Source organism: Podarcis erhardii, assembly GCF_964252035.2.
Source record: "Podarcis erhardii genome assembly, chromosome: 1".
NCBI classification, from domain to species: Eukaryota; Metazoa; Chordata; class Lepidosauria; order Squamata; family Lacertidae; genus Podarcis; species Podarcis erhardii.
The window spans coordinates 31637823-31660497 of record NC_138497.1 but is presented as its reverse complement, the minus strand read 5'-3'; the positions used below and the strand labels follow the sequence as shown (position 1 = coordinate 31660497).

Sequence of the window (22675 nt, the reverse complement as noted above, 5' to 3'; positions counted from 1 at the left end):
TAGAAGGAAATAACTGATTAAGTAAATTAATGCATAAGCTTTTGAAAGATTTACAGAGACACCGGACTGGAGAGCATGTCCCCCCCGCAAAAACTTTTATTGAGAAAAATTGACAAATCCCCAACCCCCTTGTTACAGGTAAGTCAGTACAGGTTTCCACTGCCTGTTCTACTCAGCTTCAGTTACACCACGAGTTAGAAGTGAAGCCATGTCAAGCTACACCACTAAAGCTAAAAGTTTAATGGTTCTCAAGACGTCACATAACCCATCAAAAAAGGTCATTTCTCATTGGCAAAGTAGTGGCAAATTAAAATGAAAGGCCAACAGGGTACCAAAAAGATGCTTTTGCTTTGAACTGTAGAAAATTTGCTATGGGAGTCTAAAAAGAGGAGCCCAAAAGTACTCACTACATCTGTAGCACAATCTTCCAGCACAGTTTCTATTTGTTAACTGTTTCCAAAGTAAAAAAAGATAAGCAGGAAAGGTCTTAAGCTCTGAATTTAAAAGCAGCACTGGACACATGAAGGCAAAACTCACAACAGTAATTTTGGGCAGTGGGAGAAGAGACATTTTACAAGTTCCAGCGTTTCTGATCAGTGTAGTTAGCTGTCAACATTTAGGCTTAAGGAAATTTGCAGAAGGACATTTTCCCTCCGCCTTCTCCATTGGCCACTATCAGTATCCCCTGGTTTTTCAGTGTGGGATGGGGAGTGGGAGGGTGGCTGAGGAAGGGGAGACAAGGATGGGAAACTTCCCCTTCACAAACATCCTTAGGATTCAAAATGGATTTGGGGTGATTTCCCCACTTCCCCTGGTGTATCATCCTGTGTTGTCCAAGAGGGCCCCCCAACCCTGCCAAGGGGCTTTTTAGGGGACCTAAGTGCCTGCAAGGGAAAGGAGGGACATTAAGATTTATTTGAGAATTTAAGTTGGGACCCAAGACTTTTTTTGTGATACACTGCTCTGAAACTTGATATGTTTTGAGTCAGGGATGATGTATTTGTTGCTGCTATAAGCCCTGAAACTTGTAGAGCCCAGAAAAGGCACAAATGTCTTAAAAATTGAAATGACACTACAGCTCATCTACAGTCGCTCCCACTGACTCACCTGCCTGCCATTTTGCATCCAAATAACTTCCGGTTTCTTGCTGTGGGAAATGGCTGCCTCCCACACGAACAGCCCCCAGCCGTGCCAGTAATTCAGGGTTGATATGGGGGTAATTAACCCTGGCAGACTCCCCAGGGTTATATGCTGGGTTATAAGCATCTGGATATAACTTACAAGTACATTAAAATGCAGGTCTAAGATTGCCCCAACTTCTATCTTTGGTAGAAGACAGGGTTTTATATCGCCCATGGGGGTGAGGGAGAAGAGACCTATCCCCCTCCCCTAAGGATTAACCCAACTGTGTATTCAAGTATGCATCAAGCTGGTGCCTCTTACCATTAAAAATGGCTTTTCACAGTATCCAAGGTGCTTTCAAGAACTGCTTCATTTTAGAACAAGGGAAGCAATGACTTCAGAGAATGGGATAGGATGAAAACAAGAGAATTGTAGATAAAGCCTTTCTTCTGCAATTTAAACAACACAGCTCTGTTATTTTCCAACTGTCCTTCCTGCTTCTACACATAAAAATATCAGATATTCTGACAGACAAATGCCACTGGCAGTTCCTTCTCCACTCCAAAAGTGTAGCTACTGATCAATTTGCAACAAGATCTGCTTCTGGGATGGTTGACTCCAAGTGGCTCCCTCTCAAAACTCTGTGGTAAGAGATAGAATGCTGAAAGTTTAACAAATTGCATGTATTAAAGTGGCTTAGAGGATCAATCTGGTGACATACAGGAAGAGGTCACCTGACCTCATTTGTAAGGGAGAGAAAAAGACAGCGTAAGAGCCAACCACAGCTGTCACGACAGTTTTATTTCATCCCTGTCCAAGAGTCCCCAAAATCACAACTCCCACCGTCTTCCATGTCTATCCAATAATAGTTCAGAAGCATCCTGACCGCGTTCTATACCAGCATTTCCCTCCCTCCCCCTGGGGAGCCATTGCAGAAAAAGCTCTGTTTGGCAGGTCAATCCTGAGGTGGCTCTAAACAGCCATAGTTGGGTCTCTGTTGTTCTGCTGGGGTTTAAAAGAGGGGGAACTGCCCCTATTCAATCAGCTTCTTGGCCTTGAAGAAACGACGCAAATAGAAGACCTGCCAGGTAGCCAGTCCAATGAGGCAGAACATTGAAAAAATGCTGAAGTATAGTACTCGAATGTTGGTAGATTCTGAAACGGGAAAAACAAAAAGCAAAAAGCAAAAAGCTTGTTACTCAGAACAAATGGCAATAATCTCTAAGCCAGCCCTCCAATGCCTTCAACCCCATAAACCACCTAGTATTTTTCATCTGAAGCATTCATATAAAACTAAGTACCAGAAAGATAAGCTCTTTGAACTGTGGGCCAAGTGGATCCAAAAAAGGCTCAGCTTTCATTCTGTTAAAAAAAGGGCAACTCAAGATCCTCTCTCATGGCTACTAAAATTTGAAAATTGTGCAGGCGGAAATTATTACCATTTCTATTACTATTATTATACAGTGGTGCCTCGCAAGACGAAATTAATTCGTTCCGCAAGTTTTTTCTTCTTGCGAGTTTTTCGTCTTCCGAAGCACAGTTTCCCATAGGAGACCGTCCAGGGACAGAGGAGAAGGCGCGCGCCTCTCCCTCTGTCCCCGGAGATTGAGGGGCAGGCAACGGGGAGAAGTAATCTTCTCCCCACCGCCCCTTGCTTTAAACAGGTCCAGGGACAGCGGGGAAGACGCGCTGCGCTTCCCCGCTATCCCCGGAGCTTGCGGGGCAAGCTTCATTTTGCGAAGCAAGCCCATAGGGAGATGCGTCTTGCGAAACGGCTAAGAAAACGAAAAACTCCTTCGTCTAGTGAGTTTTTCGTCTACCGAGGCGTTCGTCTTGCGGGGCACCACTGTACAGGGATTCTTGCTTTGGTATTCACAGATGGAGCCTGTCTGCCACACATGAATATTGGTTCCTTCACCATAGAAGTTTTATACCTCTGCTGCCAACCTCTATTTCTGTATCACACTTCCCACTGGAAGAGGGGAAAGTCAAAATTCTACAACTGCTAATCAGAGTTAAATACACACTGAAGTTGTTTATACAAATAAGTTCAAAATATAATTTTGCCCATTATATTCCGCACACAGAATTTGAATTTTCTTGGGGCCCGATAAGAATAGTCCTGGCTGCAGATAATAACAAGAAAATAACAGAATCCCAAGTGAGTGTAAAGAGAAGGGAGTGCCATGACTCTAGTAGATTTGGTGGAAAGTGGGCTTATGGGCATAGCAGCATAACTGTTATGGTGGTGAAACATTCCAGTGATCCTAACAGTATATTTATAAGTTGATACATCATCAGACAACCTTGTCTACGCTATAAAGCAGGTATCAAGTAAGCATCGTGGTAACATTATCCCCAACCATATGCATTAGTGAGAGAAGCATAAGAAGAATACTACTCCCTGAGTTGGAGTACGTACCATTGGTGTCCCGCATCTCCTCTTCCCGCTTCTTCATGTAGGCAAAGTCATTGACAATAGACTCTGAAAGATCCTCCAGGCGTCGCAGCTCCAGCTCCAGTGGCTTCAGCTTCTCTACTTTAGCAATCTGTAAAAAAGAGAGCCAGAGACTGAAAATCACAGCCAGAATAAGATTGTGTTCTCATCACTTGAAAAGAGAGTCCTGATGCAAACAGCCCTGTCTGTGGCAGAGTCTCTAGTGACAAAATCAAAACCAAACTAACTAACCACTTGCACCACAGAGAATGCAAATGAAAGAATGGGGAGGGCGGAGGGAGAGGCTTGAATAGACATCCTCATCTACTGTTTGTAACCAGGGAGGATGTCTTCTTGTTCAATTGCCTCCTTTTCAGTGCCTTGGCATGCATCTCCCCTCCTGGGTAACCTAAAATAGTAATCTGGAAGCCTTCACAGCAGATTTTTGAGGTCAACAAAGCCATAATTTTTCAGCCAACAGAATCTCCAATATCCTTAATTTCCCAGAGATGTTATGAACTTTTCCAGTGCCTAAACCAGTGACAAAGCCACCCTGATAGTTTCTTGTTTTAAAACAAGCAAGCAGTATATAAATGTTATTAAACAAACAAACAAATAAATATTGAACACCCCCCCATGATGGCAGCCTCTCCCTATAGCAAATACGGATGTCTACCCAAGTGTTTTCAGTTCTTTCATTTGCATTCTCTATGGTGCAAGTGTCAATTTGGTTTGCATTTTACTCTACACTTTTTGACAAATTTCAAGAGGAGGTATTTCAGAGGAGCACAAAATGTTTGGTGAGAGGATTCTCATTTTGCTGCTCCACATGGACAGCACAAGAAACATTTAATAAATTTTATGTTTTCAATCAGCATTTGAAACCTCACAATGTGGGACAGTTGCATCGCTAAGGGCCATTATTCCAGAGTAGGGGACCTACTACAGAGAAGGCCCATCTATACATCCTTTTACTCTAAACCCTGGCGGGGGGCAGTGAACAAGCCCTACCCTACCAATCTTAAGGACTGAATTGGCTTGCAGTGAATGAGGAGCTCCTGCAGGTATCTGGGCCCCAAGCTTTGTAAACCATCACCAGCACTTTGAATTGAGCCTAGGAGCATATAGGGAGCCACTGCAGTGCTTTACTCCCAGCTAAATGGGTACAGGACTGCAGCCTAAGAGTAATCTGGTATCACCAGGCCCATGCAGAGCTTGTCTTAGGCCCGGGTCGGTCTTGGCATGACAGCGGCCCGTCAGGGCCCCCTGGCCCTCTTAGGCCTCCCCCAGGGCAAGTGTACCTGGCTGCCCCTGTGCCTCCCACATGGGCCTGGGTATAACTCCTAATTTAAGAATCCACATTTTTGTTGCTACAACAGAAGTAGGAAACACATTGACCTAGCCTCCTTTGCCACTACAACACTGTGAAAGAAGAAAAATGGTAAAAAAAATAGAGAGCATCCTGTGTTACAGATGTGGATTAATGATGGTGCCTGGCTTATTTTATGTTACTGTTTTTCAAAACGGAGCAAAGTAGTCTCTGAGGCTTACCTTAAGCACATTTGCCCAAGTAACCTCCACTGCACACAGCTGAACTTACTTTTGAATAAGCATGGGAAGGACATCTCTTTTAACTTTTTTGCTTACACATTTCTCCAAGTTGCACCATACATCCCTGTTCAGGAAATATGCTACCAAAGGTTTAGTAAACCCGATCCCACCCTCTGATGTCTGGCCAATGAGAGTAAAGGCACTAGGATGATTCACAAGCAAGGGAAGCAGTGATTTCCTGTTTCATTTCCCTCCATTGCCTATAATAACCATTTAAGGAGAAGGGCAATGTATCCGTACTTCCCTCCTTTGTCAATTATTTTAAAAATATTTTGTTCTAGATTTTGTCCTGATTTTTCTGACTTGCGAACAATAGCAGCGGGTGCACTGTATCCTTTTTTCTGGTTCAGCTTGGTGGCCTCTAGGCACTTGTAAATTAACATTTAAATAATCTTTTAAAAAAATTAATTAATAAGCATATTCGTCTGTAGCATAGAAAACAAGTCTCATGCGGCCAGAAAAGATATTTGGGAAGAGCAGCATAGTTGGAGGAGCTATATCCAAATACAGTAATGGGTTTGACATTTCCGCAAGTTCAAACTGCAAGGGGTTTAATGTAGCTGCAGTGGAGCTGGGCAGTGACAGTTCACCACAGCAGCAGGGCACAGGAGGAGTGGGTGGAGGTGAGGAGAGGGGCAGAACCTGAGAGGGCAGTGGGCCAGGTAGAGAAATGACATCGAGGCCACTCACCCCTGTAACAGAACAAACAATAGGTCAGTAGATTTACTACAATGGTGGCTGTTCATAGCAAGGCCACAAGGGGGCAATCAAACCTTGAGAGACAGCAAACAGCAGCTTTTCACAATTTACCGGTAGCTAAATTACTGGATTAAAGAATCCTCTCATGTTTTAGTTCTGAATGATAAAATCAAGGCTTAGGAAGCTACATGACCATAACTCTACCAAGCAGAATCTGACAGTTTCAGGAGAACTTTACAAGTTCTGTCACTTTTTAGTTTGGGTTTGGTTTTTCATAAGCAAGGATGAAGAAAGAAAGGGGGAAAAAACAATGCTGTGTTTAGCAAGAGAAAAATACTGAAAAGCTGGCAACAGTTTTTGCACAAAACTCAATATCCTGAAAAGTACCTCAATTCATGAGGTCAGCTATCAGCTACTAGCCTCTGCCCTCTCGCCCGTATACCTTGTCACAGGTGCCTACTGGACTCCAATCGTCTGTTAAACCAACATCTTCTCTCATTATGGATATGTTTTTAGGATCACATGACTGTGAAAAGAATCTGCACTCCTGGCATATGCAATCCACGCATAAGGATTGCACTGATTCTCCTGCTGTTTTCTGCTAGTCCAAATGGACCCCCAAATCAGCACAGTACCAGACCTCTCCACTCATAATTTATTTTATTAAGTGCCCCCTCATACCCATTTAAGTATACCAATACAAGGGAAAACAGCATTCAGAAGCACCTTTAGTCTCCAACAACAAAAACTACATAGGTTTCTGTTTTGACTCTCTTAACAAAGCATGCCAACAAGGCATGAGAGCAATGGCCCTTCCCTGCCACTGTCTATCCCAGTATACTGCCTCTAAAGATGGGAAACTCTATTTAGTGACCATATGATACTACCCATTGACAGACCTATCCATAAATGCGCCCAATCAGCTGTAAAAGCTATATATGAAACAATAAATTTCTCCCTGCAATGAGATAATCTCTTTCTACATTGGGGAAAATTGTGAATAAAGCAACCATGAAATTTTTATCTTAGACTGGTATCATGCTCCTATCCCAGTCTGTGCAGGAAAGGAACTGAAATGTAAGAAAAGGGTTCGTGGTCATACCTTAGTACTCTGAACGTATGAGAGTTACTTTTGTCTGGATTGCATCAAATGAAACCGTCTTATCCAGTCAGATAGTACTGATCCATATAGTCCTGTATCAGGTCTCAAAGATCTCAGGCGGGAGTCTTTCCTAGCACTTCTTGCCAGAGATCCTTTTAACTGGAGATACCAATTCAAGACCCTCTGCGTGCAAAGAAAATGCACTACTACTGAATTATGCATTACCCTTTGCATGAACAAGACTGAAGTTTCAATCCCTGGCATCCCTAGAAAGACCTTTTCTGAGCTTTTAAGAGAGCCATAAATACTTGGCTAGATGGATCCGTAGTCCAACAAAGCACAAGGTAGCTTCATGCAATGTCAGCAGTGTGTTAGGGGCAGTATTTTTCTGAAACTGAAATTGTTTGAAACTGCAAGCTGAGGGAGTTCTGTTCAACTTGGGTCCTGCTTGCAGGCCTGCCGTAGACATCTGGCTGGCCACTCTGAGCCAAAAAATGCTAGATATCCTGCTTTCCGAATAAATTCAGCTTCATAGCTGATAAATTCCTTGCCAAGCAACAGATTCCTCCCTAAAATGTGTTTAGCAACTTCAAAAAAACTGTTCTAGATGAGTGCTTTACTCAGGGAAGCCCTAGGAATCAGGGAGACTGGGAAAACAGCATTGAACTGTGAGCCTCAAGGCTACATACAGTTGTCACGTGAGTGTCAGGAAGAGAATCAAGAGGCACAGGCAGCAAAAGCAGAGATGTACCTCCTCGTAGTTCTTTGCTTCTACTCCATGCTTCATGTTCAAGGTCACGAACTGGTCTGGCATCCGCCCTGTTCCTGGAACTGCAATGAAAGGATTCATTGTATGAAGTGCTCAGGCTGCCAGGAAATTCCCAGCCCCCCGCCCCCCAATACACAGCAGGGAGGGATTTGCGGCTCTCCTCCTGTACAAGCCTCGGAACAGCTAAAGAGGCAGCCCAACTATGCCCAAAATCACAGAAAAATCTACAGATAGCATTGGCTAAGGTAGGAACTCTGAGAAGTAATGAGAACAAGCTGCAATGAAGCATGTGGAGCGTGCAAAACATCAGGCACTCTGATTTCCTGGTCTTCGTTCCACTCTCTAGCAATAAGGAAACATGGGATCAGTTTAGAGCTAGACAATCTGGCAAGAACTAAGTGCTAATTCTAGCCAAATAGAAAAGCGAGTATAAACCTGAAGTGGTGTATTAGACTGAACAGATGAAAAATAATAACACAATGAACAGATTTTTCTAAAGTTAAAGTTCACCTAGCCAAATATAAAACCACTGCGGAATGGAAAATCAGAAACAACCCTTGTGGCACTGCTATTATACCTGATTGACCCCTGCCCTCCTTCTTACCTCCCTTCTCCTTATTCAAATTATTCCTCCCAACCCCAAACTTTAGAACTGCGACAAACATGGTTATCTAGTGAGTATAAATAGTTCCCAAGCAACCAGGTCTGGTCTAGAGGGTCTTCCCTCTGCAATTTACCCCTTGATAATCCAGTTCAACCCCTGCCAATGCAAGAAATCCACTACTACTATAACCTCAACAGTTTCTAACTAAGGAAAGCCCACCTTCCTCTCAAGCAGTTTGTTCCACTGCTGAAAGGTCTCCCCAGTGAGGTCCATTTGGTTCCTCTACCAACATAGTTTTGGTACTAGGTAATAAAATACATTTTTTTCTCAGACATTTGATAGATTATGAAGATGATGCTGTGTCTGTTGTTTGTGTGCTGCCAAAGCTTCTGGCAGCTGTTATTGGGTGGGTGGGTTGTTGTGTATATTTTTCATGAAATGCATGTTTCTTTCTGAATGCGTTAACGTTACAATGTATTTATGTTTATGTTTTTAAGTATGTTTCAATTTGTTTGGAAACCTCTGTGTATTAAGCAACTTACAAGTCTATTATATTATGATGGTGATAATGGTAGCAGTTTATACTGTTTGGAAGTTCTTCCTAGTGTTTAGACAGAATACTTTATATTTTAGCTACCTGCTTTGGAGTCTGATCTCTATGACAACACCAAATAGATTTGCTCCATCATCTATGTTAGTGGTTCTCAAAGGGTGTAGTGTGTTACACTGGTGTGGCAGGAGAAGATGGCAATTACAAAATAGTTGTGTCCTGTGTTATAAATCAAGCACTGCTAGTTGTTGTTTCTTTTTGTTTTCCAATGTATTTCTTATCAATAAAAAACTCTGTGGTGTGAGCAAATTTATATTCAGAAAGTGTGGCCCAGAGAAGAAAGTTTGAGAAACACTGAACAATGTGATAGCCCTCCTCAAGTATCTGAATGGCACAATCCTTCTTACTTATCTCTTCTCAAGGCTAAACATACCCTAGTCCTTCAACCTTCCCAAAGAGGACTTTATCTCCAGGCCCCTCTTCATCTTTGCCATCCTCCTCTGGATACATTCCAGTTTGCTGATATCCTTCTTAAACTGCAGTGACCCAAACTACAACTATTTATCTCTTAAGAAAGAAAGGGAGATAGAACTGCATGCATTTTTTCCCTCAGGCTCTCAGTTCCTAGATAATTATGTTCTCAGCACTGATAATAGGTTCTGGACCTAGCAAGGTGGAAGAAAGGAAGGTTGAAGAAGGAGGGAAGAAAGAATATGACCATCTACCTTAAGCTCAGAGCTATGCTGTGAACAACCCCTCTGCATGTTTACTTCAAAATAAGTCACCTCAGTTTATGGGTCCTTACTCACATTCCTTTAAACACTTACCTGGGAGTAAGACCCACTGATAATATTGGGGCTTGCTTCCTGAATATGCATGTGTAAGAAAGCTGCATTTGTCAGCTTGGTCAGAAAAGAGAAATGTTTTGAATACACTTTTTTAATCTGGCTACTTTGGACGAAGGGGATAATTGCTTCTTACTATTTCTACTTTGAAGTAATTCTCTTTCTTTGTTAATCTGCCAATTCCAGATCAGCTGTTTTTTGACCCATTACTTTTAAGGCCATGGGATTAAGGGATTTTAAGTGGGGTTATGAAACTGTAGTTATGCCAAATGGAAGAAGTATGGCACAGTATCAATTGGGTCATGTTATGTCAGACACAGCATTACTTAAGGTAACAGATATCTTAAAACAAGCTCAGGACATAATAAAGAGCCCATGATCTAGCCAATCAGTTTGTCATTCTGGTGTTTGCATTCAGCATGACAGGCAACGAAAACACTGTGGAGAAAATAGTATGAGGCTGTTCTCCTCCTCCCCCCTTTTTTTAAAATTAAGGAACTATCCCCTGTTTTGCAACATATGCAAACAGCCTGCCTCCCCCAGACTTAAAAAAAGAAGAAGCTAGCTAACCAACCTCTCTATCCACCAAAGAGCCCCTAGCTAGTACATGCATCTCTACTACCATGTTAGAAATTAGCCAGACACCGGGCCCATTTTGCGACGGGTGCAGGTCCGATTGTGACCATGTGGAGATCTCTGGATGCCAGGTTGGCAACTGACATCTCCATCTGGCTTTCCCTTCCAGCTTTCTTAAGCAGGTAAGCAGAAAAGCTTATTTATTGCATTTATATCCCAACCACTTTCTCCAAGGAGTTCATGGTTCATCTCTCTCCTCAGTTAATCCCTACAACAACCCTGTGAGGTGGGTTAAGAGGCTGTAACTGGCTCAAGGTCACCTGGGGAGCTTCATGATTGGGTAGGGATTTGAACCCTGATGTCCCAGGTCCAACACTCTAACCACGACACCACACTGGCCTCCTAGAGTACTTGCCATATGCCTTGAATTTCCCAGACATGTTTGGAACACTGCAGCCGAGAGCAGTGTCTGGGCAGAAATTGGCGAAGTGTCTGGGGAAATCGGCAGCGTCCCTCAGATTTCCCTCAGAAATAGCTCAAAAACATCCAATTTCTTTGCGATTTTGCTCAACAACTTTTCTGTCCGGATTTTCACTTTTTGAAATATAGCAACCCTAAATTCTGCTATGGGACAACTATATACACTAAGCAGGTAAATAAATATGGGGAAAGCAAAATGTCACTTAGAGAAGGATCTGAAATATTTTCCTTGAAGCTTGAATTTGTTTTATTCAGGATGGGTTGTAAACCGCTTTGCTTTGAGATTTTTCCCTCCTTTAAAATATGAAGTGGTATAGAAATGATATAATAAGACTAAGACAAAATCCCACTGGGGGAGAATGGTGCCTAGACATTCTGCTCTGGCAGCTGTAACCTAGGTTTAAGCTGCCATTTGGAGATAGCTTATACACCTGAGTTTCTAACACTGTTCTACTACTGGGATCAGATACATTAGGCTGTGATCTCACCTCCTCCATGAAACAGGGAAGGCACCGGGTGTTGGCATTGTTGCAGTACCTTTAAGGAATGGTCACCAGCAGTTTCTGGATCCTATCTGCCAACTTCATGCAGCCAGTGGGCAACTGCTGGTTCCCACAGGAGGAGAGTGTACTTTGGGGCTTAAATCTTGCTTGCAGGTTTGCCACAGGCACCTGGTTGGCCAGAGTCAGAGCAGGAGGCTGGGCTAGATTGACTACTGGCCTAATCCAGCAGGCATTTCTTATATTCTTATATACCCACCCTTCTTATACGATTCTGCCAACAAACGTAGACTTATTTCAGTGTCCCAATTCACAGGTAGGTGGCAGCACAGCACAGTATATGAAACGCAATGTGGGGGTAGGGAAGAGAACTGCTCTTCTTCACTGGATAGAAACACAAGTACTTTCCATGGTGCTGCTCCTGACAGCTTCCAAGATGCCATAAATATATGTAGTTTTCATAATGGTAAACGAGCAAGGCAGTCCCCTGCTACACATGCCACAAGAATCATTGTTTCCAGTTTTTATGCAAGCTTTGAATTTCTGCTATAGCCATGGAAACTAATTTACACAGTGAATTTGAAAAATACTAATTTCAGTGACATACCGTATTTTTCGCTATATAAGACGCACCAGACCATAAGACGCGGCTAGTTTTTGGAGGAGGAAAACAAGAAAAAAAATATTCTGAATCCCAGAAGCTAGAACAGCAAGAGGGATCTGGCTTCTGGGATAGCCTCTTGCTGTTCTGGCTTCTGGGATAGCCGTGTGAAGCCTCTTCCGGGCAGCGGGAGGAAGGCTCCCCCCAAGAGCCACGCTCCCTTTAAAGAGCGCGTGGAGTGTGTGTGTGCGGCTTTTCCCCGAGGAGGGAGAAGGGAAGCCAATCTAGTCCAATCTCCTGAAATGCAGGAATCACTGCTAATGCAGGCTTTATATGAAAAATAGTTTGCACAACATTCTAGCCAAATGCTGCCCATAACAGTCTGGAATCGATGAACATATAAAAATCAATATGGGATAACTATTTACACTACAACAAGGCAAGCTACAGATCATGCACTTTTAGCTGCAAAGTTGTTCCTCAGATCAGAACCAAGAATCCAGCAACATCTAGTCTCAGTACAGTATCTGCTTAGAGAACTGGACTAAATCCAAGCTCATAATAAAATTAAGACTGTTTTGGTTACACAATGTTATGAAGTATGTCTGACTCTCATTCAAAAAAGTCACTTAAGGTTTGATGGTTAGGAAACAATTTCTGGTTATGGGTCCTGTGGGGAGGACCTTTTTAACAAAGTTCCACTTTTAACAGCAAAATAAATAGATAAATAAAGGGTGAGCAAGAAAATGAAAGGAATGTTCCAGGTTAGGCTTTCAACATGTGCTTGTTGTAAAAAAACAATAGTAATACTTATGGAGCATTAATTTTTACATAGTAGATCATTAAAAATCATTCTGGTGTGGAGGATACAAAACAGCAATAAGGCAAGTGAGTAACACATGCAATATATTCCAAGCTTCCACATACAATACAAGAAGCAGAGTGGCTGGGGCAACCCAGTCAGATATGTGGCATAAAAATAATTTCATTATTATTTTATTATTACAAGCATAGAATTACGCAAGCACAACTGTGCTGCCCCCAAAGCAGAATGTGTGACGCAAGGGAAGAGCTCTGGGATAACAATTTAGTGCTCACAATGGGGATCTCCCTAAGTCTTGCAAGGCAGCTCTTCCCTCTACTGGGGTCCCTGCGCAAAAAGCTGTGCCTTTCGCTTCCTCTTCCTCATTTTTGTGGCCAAGTGCTTGAGAAATCACAGTTGCTCAGGCCTCACCTGGCCCAACCGCCCAAATGTTGCAGCTCTGCCTTCTCAAGGCAGCTAAAACCCTACAGCCACTGACCGCCACAGGATCCTCAGCTACTCTGCAGAAAACATGTCTAAACTTCTTAATACCAATAATCTAATAATACAAAGAACTGTAGAGATTATTTGTTTAGGGGCACTCTGCTACTGTGCATTGTGCTGGTAATAGGAACTACCAAGGTTTGAGATGAACAGGATGCTGCCGTTAGTTATCTTGGGACACAGAAAATTCAACATCCTTCAAAAGGCAAAAACAGTCTGTAACAACCTCTTCCCATTTTTCTGCACAATAAACTATTAAGGCATAACCCCCAAAGCTAGCAATCACATAACTAAAGTTTTGCATGTTTCCACACAGTGTGTCTGGGAAGGAGGGAAGAGAAATATCTCCTCAAATTTACACCTCTTAAAACCTTCCTTGGTAGGCTAAACGACAACATTCATGCATACAGGGAGAATCTGACAAACCTGACTAAATTTTTGTATTCTCGGGGCCCCTCAACAGAACTCATAGCTGCTTTGTTCCCATCTGCCTTTGATGGACACTGCTCAGAATAGTGTCTTGGGATCCTGCCTTGTCAATACAGGGTATTTTGCTAATCTTTTATTTTTAATGCAACCTACCATCTCTTATTATCTTTACTCTTGAATCATTTAATAAATATATTAAATTTAAAACCTAGAGTTTAGTCATGAGGCTCCACTTTAGGAGCCTTACACACTATTTTGCTGATGCTACTGAATAGCATTAAAGAGCCTACTTAGGTCTATCTCCCATTTATGATGCTGTTACATTTACGTCACCCATGTAATCAGATTAACGTATTTAAAAAGTATTCTAATAAAATCCCACACCTATATTCTTCTGTTCTCAGAAAGCATACAACTTTAGCCAAGGAATATACTCTTCCCCTAAAAACAGTAGTGAATTTCACTCCAACATAGTTTTCTAGTATAGACCTCTGTTGGTAGACTAGAGGTATTTTTACATTTAGAAAGGCCATAATACATATGCTCACTGGTAAGTATGTTGTTAGCTGGTTTTAACAAGTCTTTTGATTCACCTTTTTGTTTTTAAAAAATTTATTGCTGTTTGACTGTATTTTTAATATTTTGTTGCACTTGTATTACTGTTAACTTGTGGAAAGGAAGGGCACAAAATTAACAAATAAATAAATCTCTGAGATTCAGAACACTGAGACTGTCCCACCTAAGTACATCATGGGCTCATAGCACAGAAGACATATATATGACCTAGAAGTTCCAACAGTGACAGTGACAGTGGAAGCAGGGAGCTCCCTTGAACCTCAACAAGATGACCACTGTCCATTTGTGTTGAGAAGCAGCATTAAATATGCCTGGAGGTGTTGTGGACTACTTGCCCTAAACTTCAACCCAGATCTTCATGAGGAAGAGGGGCAAATGTGTCACTCCCAAAGGAAATGTCAGCTCTAAGACTTGTTAAGCAATTGCCCTCAAGATCTGGGTACATAATCAACGTCTTGCACACTTCCCCTTCTTCCTCTCGTGATAGAATATACCAATGCAACGGGCCCTCGGTCATTATAACTAAGTGCCACGTCTCTACAAGAAAAGGGTTTCTGGCTGGTTTAGAGATGCTAGCAACTGATTAATGAAGAGACTGAGTTCCATCTCCAAGAAGTGGAAAGTGAACAAGCAGGGGTGCATGGACCAATACAGTAGGGAACAATAAGACTTAACACTGGCTTTGAGGAACCACACAGCACAGAAAGAGTATTAGCTAAGTGAGGGAATGATAAAGACCAAATTTAGTATTCCCTTGCCCTCTTGTACAGAAAATTCAGTGTACTGATGGTGGAATCCCTCTTGGATGTCTCATATGAATAGGGAACAATGGTGTTAATTTCTACCTGAAGCAGAAAGGAGGATCAACTGCAGTGTCTGTGTTCCTTCCTTTCCACTCTCTGTTTACTGCCTGGGAACAGTTGGTTGTGCCCGTGCCCTCTCAATGGCAGGTGTGTATAGGCTACAGTGTGGAGAATTTGGGCCCTCTCCTAAATAAAATTCCAGTAACTGCACATCTCTATCTGCTGTGGAAGACAGCAAAGCACTTCTTTCATGAAGAGACTCTTAAGATTTCTGTAATAGCCAACCAGTCCTCTTCTATGACCCTGTTTTTCATGTGTCTCATTCTGGATTATAAAATTTCCTTTGGGTGGGCAATTGTGATTTCAGCACTGCTCAAATGAAAACACTTCTGGGAAGGAATGCAACAACTGGCATTCATGAGTAATTTTAGGAACTGACTCCCTTGGGATTAAATGTTCTCTCTCAGTCCAGAAGACCTCAAAACACTTGGCAAAGCAGATACCCCTGGCCCTTGCTCAACATTACCCTTTTAAATGGATCCTACAGGAGATGGATGAGAAAGTAGAGAAGAGGCATACTAGGAGCACCAAACAGGGACTATCACACTTACCCACAGGGAGCTTGCTCTCAAAGCAGGCTTCAAACATGTCGTAATCCTCTGTGGTGAAAGCAAATTTGCCCTTAGTTGCATCCTCCTTGACATAGAGAATATGCCCAGCTGAGTCAGTAATCTGTAAGAAATACGAAAAATAAGGGAGGAAAAGTAGTTAACATCCAAGTTCTATGTTAAATTTTATGGGAGGGGGAGGAAGAGAAGACAAAGATTTTCCTAGAACACTTGGGCAATTGACTTCTGTGCTTTCCTTGTCCCCACCATAGGTGAAGAGATTTTTGCTAAAATTTTAATTTCAAATTCATTTATACCGTCTCCATTATTAGCCTCTGGCATGTTAAGTTGAAGACATTCCCATAAAAGCATCCACTAAAAACAAAAGTCAGAAGAAGATGTGGGAATGGGGGGGGGGTGAACTCATTCATTTTACAAAACATACATTATCAGCAGCTCTGAGTAGGACAAGTTTTGGGTTTACAGTGACCAGACAATAATTGCATAATTTATAATTGCATAACTAATAGCTCTAGGAGACAGCACATTTGTATGCTCCCCCACTGCCAAAGGAGCAAACATAAAATAAAGCAAGCTTTAAAGGCCCCATGAGAGCATGTTAAAAGCCATGTGAGGCCTTGTTTACTGCAGTAATAGCTTCTCCTTAAACATGTTTCTTCCATAAAGAAGTGACTGATGCATGCACACACAAACGAGTTCCTTTCCACCATTAGATGGGCCACGTCCAAAATTATATTATGCCAGCTCTACTTTTCTCTTCATCTGGCACAACAAGATAGTTGCCTACATACTGCCAGGCACGTTGCCCTAAGTATACCTAGTATGGGCAAACTGCTTAAAAGTCAGCCTACACAATTGTGGGGGAGCAGCCATTCAGGGAGGGGGGAATGTTCCACCACAATACTCTGGCATTATGCACAGTAACATCATCATCCTTCACAAACACAGCTTTTCTCCCCATACTGCCAGCCTGAACAATAAGCACCCACACGAGACTGAGATCAAGTAGGATGAGAGCCATTAAAGAACCTCCACTACGTAACCAACTAGCACATTGGGTACATTCTTCCAGAACGGAAAGCCTAACTGTTAATTATGGGATGTCATGATCAGAGAGCAAGCACACTGATGAGCCATTAAAACACGTGGAAATGGCATGACAAAGAATCACTGTTAACTGCAAATGATAAATCCCAGTCAACAGCTGATCTGAGACTAAGGTCTTCAAGAGAGAAGAGAATTTTGTCTCTGGAAAATAAACTAATGTGTGATCATTAATAACTTGTCTACCCTGACAAGTTAAGGTGCTAATGTGAGCAGCTGGTCAAAAAAAACCAGACTTTAAAACTTTTTATTCTGAATGAGCAGAGCAGGCCCATGCAGACGTGGGGGCAGCAAGGTACACTTGCCCCAGGCCTTGGAGGGGTAAGCAAGCTGGGGGTCCCTACCAGGGACCAACTGCTTTTTTGCTTGAATTTTTAACTTTATTCTAACAAGACTCCCACCACAGGCCTCAGAGAAGATCTGTACATGCCTGGAGCACAGCATATTTGTTCTGTAGTTATTTCATCAGTTGCCAAAGTCAGGACACAACAAAGGCTGCTGGCATATAACACACCCTATTATATCAGTGTGGCCTTCTGGGGGAAGCAATGCTTAATGTACAATCTCAAACTAAGTTAAGACTTCATTGACCAGCATGCTAGATCACTCCTGGATAATGAGTATTTGGGTGGGGGTGAAACACAGGCATCATTAACAGCAGTTTTGGGTAATTAATGCCAAGTCATGTTTATTTAGTCAAATTGTGGTTTGTTTTGATGTCTGAACCCAGTCCAGTGTATTAATGGTGGTTTGTTTGCTAGCCATAAACTATGTGAAGCCATGGTTTGTCGCTGGCTTATGAAACATGGCGTGTTTTAACTCCTTTGGCACAATGGGTCAGTGTGACTGGCTGTTAACCAGAAGGATTGTGGTTCGAGCCTACCCAGGGCAGAATGTGGGCAGAATTTTGCATTGCAGGGGGTTGCACTAGATGGCCCTTGGGGTCCCTTCCAACACTACAATTCTATGATTCTAACTATATATATTGGTCTATATTGTGTCTAAACCCAACAGCTTTGCTTAACCATTATTTGTTTGCCAACCCCACTCCAAGCTACAGAGCCACAAGGCAAGAATAGTTGGAAAACAAACCAAGCTTTGGAGAAACAAGTCATGGCTGATTTGCTAATTTACAGGACAATTCATGCTTTGTAGCATTTATGGGTGAAAGCAGCCATTGTGTAGTAGCATCCAACAGACACCCACCCAACCCGCAAGTAAATGTGTAGTGCTGCACTTCTGAAAAATGTACTTTAATGAGCAGGCTGCTTAATTTTTATGTTTACAATTTTTTGTTTCTAAGTCTCATGAAGGAAAGAGGCACGGGGGCAAATGGACACCAGACAACATGGTGTAAAAAGTACTTATAAAGCTACCATCAGAACTGGGGCAGGGGGGCAGAATCCACCCACCTTTTTACAAGAGATACAACTAATTTAAAAAAAATACACTTTAACTCCCAGAATCTTTCTGACAGCTTAAGAACTTCCACAGCAGGAAGCATTTGTCCAAAAGAGGATGGTGAGGAACCTGGATACAAAGTCTTATGAGGAATGGTTGAAAGAGCTAGGGGGTGTTTAGCCTAGAGAAGATGGAGGGGGAGGGAGGAGGAATGTGATGATGGTCTTCAAATATATTGAAGGGCTGTCATGAAAAGATGGAGAATACTTTTCTTCTCTGTTGCTCCACAGGGCAGGATTAAAAGCAATAGGTGAAAATTCCATGGAAGCAAATTTCAGCTAACTTCCACACACTAAGAGCTTTAAAAGAGTACTGTATTAGACAAATTCATGGAAAACAAGGCTAACAACAACAACTACAAGCCATGATTGGCCATGTTTTACCTCTACTGTCAGAGGCATCATGCCTCTGAATATCAGTTGCTGGGAATCATGGTTGAGTAGAGCGCTGTTGTATTTGTGTCCAGCTTGCAGGTTTCTCACAGGCATCTGGTCAGCCACTGTGAGATAAGGATGCTGGACTAGCTGGGCCACAGGTCTGGCCCAACAGACTCATCTTATGTTATTTGTTGTTATAAAAGGGAACAGACTGCCTCAGATGGGCTCTCTTTCACTGGGATATTTAAACAGAGGGTGGAGAGCTATCTGTCAGGGGTGCTGTAGTTACACCTTATGTAACAGAACCTGCACTGAACAGGGGCTGGGTGAGATCACCTTCAGGGTGCCTTCCAACATGTATTTATTTATTACATTTATATACCACCTTTATCTTCCAAGCTCAAGGTGGTATACATGGTTCTCCTCCCCATTTCATCCTCACAACAACCCTGTGAGGTAGGTTAGACTAGGAGATGGTGATTGGCTCAAGGTTATCCACTGAGCTTCATGTCTGAATGGGGATTCGAACCCTGGTCTCCCAGGTCATAGTCTAACCATTACGCCAACCTGTCCCTAATTTCCTCTAAATTAGACTACTATGGTGAAGGAAGGGAATATTAGAAACCAATAATAGATTTTTTGTGTGACAGGAAAGTTGTGGAACGAAAACAAATTCCAGGGTTACATCCTCTTCATTTATTTCAAAAGTACATTGCCTCTTTAGCCACTATTTTGCACCTGGCTTTGGTTGGTGGCTGTTAGTATTCTAGTAATAAAGCAAAGGAGATCCTGCCAGCATGAAATCTACCCACCACTAATATACAGAAACCTGGGCCACAGGCCTTTCTGCTTAGTTTTATGCATGCTGACTCAGACATAAATAAGTCCCACAACTTCAATGTGATTTATTCCAGAGGAAGGGTGGTTAGGAATGCAGTCTCTGTTGCATGTAACAGACTGTGTATCCCAAAACTGACACGTCACTCTAGTAGTTGCAATTATTCTTCCCCAGACTGGTCATACTGCGTGGTATCCAAGACCAAAGCAAAATCCTTTTCTTGGTCAATTAGGACAGATCAACACAAGAAAGAACCTGGAGTTGCTGCTGAAAACCAACAGCCATATTTCAAGGGCCCTACATTATTGGCTACTATCTAACCCTATGGGAACACACAACGTACCAATTGAACATGGGCCAAGTTTAACTATATTAGTACCAGGATGATTGCTCAAAATGGAGCTGCTCCATATGCTTTGTAACAAATTGTTCTGCTCTTATATTCAAAAGCAGCTGCAAAAACTAATATCAGAATGTCACAGCAGTGTTAGAAACTCAGATATAGAAGCTAGGCGCTAAATAGCACCTTAAGCCTAAGTTGTGGCCACCCCAACAGAATGTCTGTTTGCCAGCAGGTTGGACTAGATAACCCTCAAGGTCCCTTTGAATGCTACAATTCTGTGATCTCAACTACACTGGCTGACTATAGCTTACTCTTACCACAATTCACTTGTCCCAGTATGTGAGGAGAAACACACACAGTGGAAATGGTATTAAATATGTACTTAAGGCAGAGGTTTTTTTAACTGTGGTCAGTAAGTTCCATTTGTGTGGCCTGTGGAAAAGCTGCAGGACAGTCAGCTATATCTGTACTCAGCCCTGCACTTACTTTCGGTGATGTGACAATGGAGGACTAAGATGCCCAGCAAGGGGTCCATGATTCACACAGCAGTGCAGAAGTGCAAGACATGTATTTTGCTGTGCCTGAATCAGCAGGCTCGATGGAGATGCCAGTTGCCAACCTGGCAAGAAATCTCCACCACATTGTTGCAACTGGACTCGCCCCAATAGCAAAATGGACCTGGCGCCTGGGGAATTTCGAACACCGTGTCACAGAGCCCTGACTTTTCACAGCTTGGGGATACACCTGTCTTGGTAGAATCACTGCTGTCGTGAAAGCTACAAACCGTTGCACCATTTCAGCACTGGAATTCATCTTTCCTTCACCTGGCAGCCTAACAACCACTCTGTTTCCTGTTTTATGGTGGGGGGTAGGAATGCTTTCCTCCTCTTGAAACTTGGGATGGAGTTCTTCAGTCCACTTCTTATTCTGAGGATGCAACAGCCCCCTCCGACTATGGGCTGCATGTGCTGCATGCTCGAAAGCAAAGGACTACTGTACTAAGGAGGAACAAAATAAAATAAAATAAATAAAAAAATTCATTCCAGTAGCACCTTAGAGACTACTGGATTTTTTAATTTTTATTTTACTTCGACTATGGCAGACCAACATGGCTACCTACCTGTAACTTGTACTAAGGGGGTCAAAACTCAGCGAGGGCGGGGGTGGGGAAGAGATGGGAAGTTAAAAGAGCTGCCGTGGGTACGAGGCACGGAAGAGTGTTTCCTCCAGAGAGCAGAGGAGGGCCCGGAGCTGAGGCCTAGTTCCGCCTTCCGGCCTTATCAGGAGAGCCGCGCAAAGCTGACGTGTCCTTACAAGGGAAGGGCCTGGAAGGCAGCAGAGCCGCCGGTAGCGCCCCGAGGCCGACGCAACGCCTCCGCCCGCGGCTCCCCGCCCTCTCACGGCGCGCTGTGAATAACGCGGTCGGGGGGGGGGGTGGGGGCGCTGCCGGCCTGCGCCTGTTCTGGGTCAGCCTCCCGGTGTCCCCCCCCCCGCTTCCCCTCTCCCGGGCTGCACCTTGAGGTTGGCGGACGGGCCGCTCGACGAGCCCGGCGGAGCGACGACCTCGTACTCGCCGGTGACGAGCATATCTCGGTGGATCTCCTCGCGCAGGCATTTGCGGGCCTTGCCCGGCAGCTGGAAGGAGATGGGCCGCGCGGGGCCCGGCAGCAGGGCGAGCAGGAGGAGGGCGAGGAGGGGCGGGAAGGAGGCCGGCCTCGGCGGGGAACGGCCGCCGGGGAGCGGCAGCGGCAACGGCAGCAGCATGGCGCGAGCACGTCCGAGCGACACAAGGCCGGGCTTTCTGCCTCCGCCCCCCCCCCCTCGCGCCGCGGCCGGCTCCAGGCACGTGACCCGCTGCCGCTTACGTGACGGGAGGGAAGAGGAGGAGGAGGAGGCCGCTGCGCGCCCAGCGAGGCAGTTGGGAGAAGCCTTAGCGGGCCCGGCCTGCAGAAGCAGGGGGAGCTACTGGCTCCGAAATACTGGGGCTTAAATTGAACCCCAGGAGCACCGTTTTCAGCGTCGTTTCAGGGCTGGGGCGCGAAGAGTCACCCTGAGGAGGGGAGCTGCCTGAGTATACGCAGTGTACCTTCTTGTTGTTTAGTCGTGTCCGACTCTTCATGACCCCATGGACCAGAGCATGGCAGGCACTCCTGTCTTCCACTGCCTCCCACAGTTTGGTCAAACTCATGCTGGTAGCTTCGAGAACACTGTCCAGCTATTTCATCCTCTGTCGTCCCCTTCTCCTTGTGCCCTCCATCTTTCCCAACATCAGGATCTTTTCCAGGGAGTCTTCTCATGAGGTGGCCAAAGTATTGGAGCCTCAGCTTCAGGATCTGTCCTTCCAGTGAGCACTCAGGGCTGATTTCCTTCAGAATGGATTGGTTTGATCTTCTTGCTGTCCATGGGACTCTCAAGAGTCTCCTCCAGCACCATAATTCAAAAGCATCAATTCTTCGGCAATCAGCCTTCTTTATGGTCCAGCTCTCACTTCCATACATCACTACTGGGAAAACCATGGCTTTTACTATACGGACCTTTGTTGCCAAGGTGATGTCTCTGCTTTTTAAGATGCTGCCTAGGTTTGTCATCGCCTTTCTCCCAAGGAGCAGGCGTCTTTTAATTTCGTGACTGCTTTCACCATCTGCAGTGATCATGGAGCCCAAGAAAGTAACTTCTCTCACTGCCTCCATTTCTTCCCCTTCTATTAGGTGATGGGCCCAGTGGCCATGATCTTCGTTTTTTTGATGTTGAGCTTCAGACCATATTTTGCACTCTCCTCTTTCACCCTCATTAAAAGGTTCTTTAATTCCTCCTCACTTTCTGCCATCAAGGTTGTGTCATCTGCATATAAATGTACCTTATATGTGGCCTTTTCTTGCTACAGGATTAAGCCGAGGTTGGATGGCCATCTGC

General features: G+C 43.8%; 1 protein-coding gene across 1 annotated transcript; it reads right to left on the bottom strand.

Moving 5' to 3' along the window:
• Positions 1–78: 78 nt before the first annotated feature.
• Positions 79–21575, bottom strand: TMED10 (transmembrane p24 trafficking protein 10). The gene is made up of 5 exons (XM_081866250.1): positions 21278–21575; positions 15622–15742; positions 7723–7802; positions 3545–3671; positions 79–2277 (listed from the first exon to the last, which is right to left on the bottom strand). The coding sequence occupies exons 1-5, from the start codon at positions 21524–21526 to the stop codon at positions 2156–2158; spliced, it is 699 nt and encodes a 232-aa protein (XP_081722376.1). The 5' UTR covers positions 21527–21575; the 3' UTR covers positions 79–2155.
• Between the last annotated feature and the right edge of the window lie 1100 nt (positions 21576–22675).